General features: G+C 16.1%; 2 protein-coding genes across 2 annotated transcripts; one reads left to right on the top strand and one right to left on the bottom strand.

Moving 5' to 3' along the window:
• Positions 1 to 15: 15 nt before the first annotated feature.
• On the bottom strand, positions 16 to 300 carry PGSY75_0015700 (glutathione peroxidase-like thioredoxin peroxidase; the record flags this gene model as incomplete). The annotated part of the gene is made up of 1 exon (XM_018783294.1): positions 16 to 300. A coding segment is annotated over one exon (285 nt), but the record flags the coding sequence as incomplete, so codon positions are not given.
• Positions 301 to 1,338: 1,038 nt separating this feature from the next.
• On the top strand, positions 1,339 to 2,994 carry PGSY75_0015600 (putative peripheral plastid protein 1; the record flags this gene model as incomplete). The annotated part of the gene is made up of 1 exon (XM_018783293.1): positions 1,339 to 2,994. One exon carries the CDS (start codon positions 1,339 to 1,341, stop codon positions 2,992 to 2,994), a length of 1,656 nt encoding a protein of 551 aa, XP_018638929.1.
• Between the last annotated feature and the right edge of the window lie 559 nt (positions 2,995 to 3,553).

Genomic DNA, 3,553 nt, shown 5'->3' with positions numbered 1-3,553 from the left:
TTTTATTATGTGTACCTCCAATCCTCTTGAGTTATACCTTTCATGTAATTTATTAAATTGTTCTACATGATTTTTTGTTAATCCACATTTTGAAGCAGAATTAAAAATAATCAAAACTTTGTTTTTAAATTTAGACATTGATACATTTGATCCTGATAAATCTTTTACTTCATAATCATAAATGGATGATAATAATTCCTGATCTGATACTTTGATTTTTTGAAAATAACTAAACATATTGAATTTCTTTCCAAAATTGTAGCACATAAAAGATACAGGTAAAATGAATTTAATAAACATTGAAAAGAACATATTTTTTATATTTATTTATTTAAAGGAGCTTATTTTTTTTTTTTTTTTGTATAAATAAAAGGTTGTAATTAAAAGATGAGTACATAAATTGTGTATACTTAATACCAATATTTATAAATTATATATATATATATATATATATATATATATATATTATATAATTTAAAAGTGGAATATTTTTGTATAGTATAATTTTCTTTTATATAATATAAATATTTAAAATTTTAATATTTATATATATTATTAAATTTGAAAAAAATTAATTAAAACAATATATATATATATTTTTTAATAAGAATAAAAAATAATTAGTACATAAATATTTTAAAATTATACATAGTAAAAATAAAATATTTATATGAACATAATTTTTTTTTTTTTAACAAGAACAAAAAATAATTTATTAAGAGTCAATAAACACAAAATAATACATAAAAAAAAATATATATATATATATATATATTATATGTATATATAATAAAATAGAGAAAACTACATAAATATATAATATATATATATATATATATATATATATATATTATAATATGTAAAATAAAGGGAAGGCCTTATATAATCTCTTGAATACATTTCAGATTTTCTTTTTTGCATTTTTAAAAATATATATTATTCTCATATAACACGATAAATATAAATATAAATATATATATATATATATATTTATATTTATTTATTTATATTTATATTTTTTTTTTCTCCCTAAAATTATTTAAATATTATCTCTTTACATAATTTATATAAATCTTAACATTTTCAATATAAAAACTGGGAATTTTCATAATGCCATACAATAAATATTAAAAAATAAAATAAGAAAGAAATTTAAGGGAAGAAATATATATTTTTTCTGATTTTATTATTTTAAACATATATATATATATATATATATTTTATGTACACAAATGATATACATATATATATTTATATTTAACAATTATATATAATATTATTAATATATATATATATATAATATAATTATACACGTATATACACAAATGTATATATATCATGATATATTATATAAGAAAAATCGCTATTAACTTTTTGTTTTTGTACATATTAAATTTATGTTTGTTGCATTATTTGAAAGAATGTAATACATCGAACTATTCAAGAATTTTAAAAGAACAAAATGGAAAGAAGTATATTTATTATAATATTCCAAAAAAAAAGAATCATGGTATTATAAAAGGTGGGTCTAAACAAAACGATCATTTTTTTATTAATAATTGGAAGAAAAAGAGAAACGTAAAATATAAACTCAACAAATATAAACCATGCTCCATATTTTCCTTCTTCAAAAAGAAGGGTAAAAATGAAAAAAATGAAAAAGATGATAAGAACGCTAAACCTCATATAAATGATAATAATAATCATGAAAATAAAGAAAAAGGTGAAATAGATAAAAATAAAGAACAAACATCAAAAGAAAAGATAATAATTCTTAAAGACAATAAAAATGTGGATGAAAAAAAAAAAAAAGAATTACAAAAGGGGGAAAAGACGAATAAGTTAACTAACGTATTAAAAGAAGAGAAAAAATACAAAAAGAAGGAAAACAACAAAAATAGCAACAACCAAAATAATAATAATAATAATAATATGGATGATTCATTAAAACAAAATAAACAAAACCAATTAATTAAAAAAGATGATCTTAATAATAATGTAAAAAAAAACAAAATTCATCTAAACATTAATAATATTGATACAAATTCTAGAGACATTCTTAAAAATGAAAACAAATATAAAAAACATTTAGAAAATGTAAAAGATAAATTTATTATTTCACTCAATCAAATATTTTGTTCTTATATGAATAGTATAGATAAAAAAGAAAATTTTAAATATTTTTTTGAAAAAATACTTCAAAATGTTGAAAAAAATTTCCATACATATACTTTTATTACAGATATAGAACAAATGAATAATGAAAAAATAAAAAAAACATATATGATAAATAATATAAATTGTTTTAATGAAATTATGAATATAATTCAAGAAAATTTATATAACATTTTAGTTTTTAAAATACAATTTTTAAAAGTTAAAGCTATTAATGATATAAAAGAAATTATAGCAAATAAAAAACATATGAATGATTATATTTCATATTCAAATAATATTAATAAAATTGTACAAATTTATGAAGAACAATTAACAAAATTATGTCCATTAAATTATATATTTACATTGTATAATAGTTTTATGGAAAATAATAATTACCTATTAAATTTCTCATATGAATTACCTCTTTATAAATATAAAAATATTATTGATACAAATATAGAATATTTACGAACATTTTCAAATGATATAACAAAAAATAAAAAAAAAAACATATACAATGAAATTGAAAAAAATAAAAATTATCAAAGTATATTACAAATAATAGATAATCAACAAAAACAAATCGAAGTCTTACAAGAACAATTAGAAACATCTATTGATGGAATTAATGGAAAATATTCACCATTTAATTGTGCAATAGCTTATAGAATACCTGATACTAATTTAAATATATCAACACAATATGTTAAAGGCAAATTTAATGTAAAGGTAAATTGTATCCCAGATGATTCATTGCATCTGTTGGGTTCTTATGGTTTTGTTAAAGGTCTACCATTTGGTAACCTAGGTCTATCCTTATCTTTAAATTTTTAGAAATTTTTATTATATATACCATTACATATCGTTTTTAATATATGTAATATATATATATTTTTTTTTATTTGCATTATATATATATATATATATATATATATATATATATATATATATGTATATTTTCTCTTTTTTTGTTTGTTATGAATATATATTTTGATAAATTTAAAAAATAATATAAAATAAAGAAATAATTTTAATTTGAATAAAAATATCTTAATTTATATACACAATTTGTAATGTAAATTATTATAATTCTATATATATATGATAAGGTAATATATGGTTATATTAAATGTATTATTACTAAATACATTTGTTCACTTCTATTTTAGTTCCTTACATTCAAAAATATAAAAGAAAACAAAAATAAAATAAACATTGCAAGGGTTATATCATAATTCATATAAATACTAAACATATTCTATTTCATAAGAGGATATTTTGCTTTATTATGTATATTATTTATAATTACATTTATGTAATGGAAAGTATTCTATAAATATTACTATGATATTATATTTTTTTTTTTTTTTTGTTTAATGAAAAGAATTTTACA

This window comes from Plasmodium gaboni, assembly GCF_001602025.1.
Source record: "Plasmodium gaboni strain SY75 chromosome Unknown, whole genome shotgun sequence".
Classification (NCBI taxonomy): Eukaryota; Apicomplexa; class Aconoidasida; order Haemosporida; family Plasmodiidae; genus Plasmodium; species Plasmodium gaboni.
Note: the sequence above shows the minus strand (reverse complement) of the source record. Positions and strands in the feature narration are given on the sequence as shown.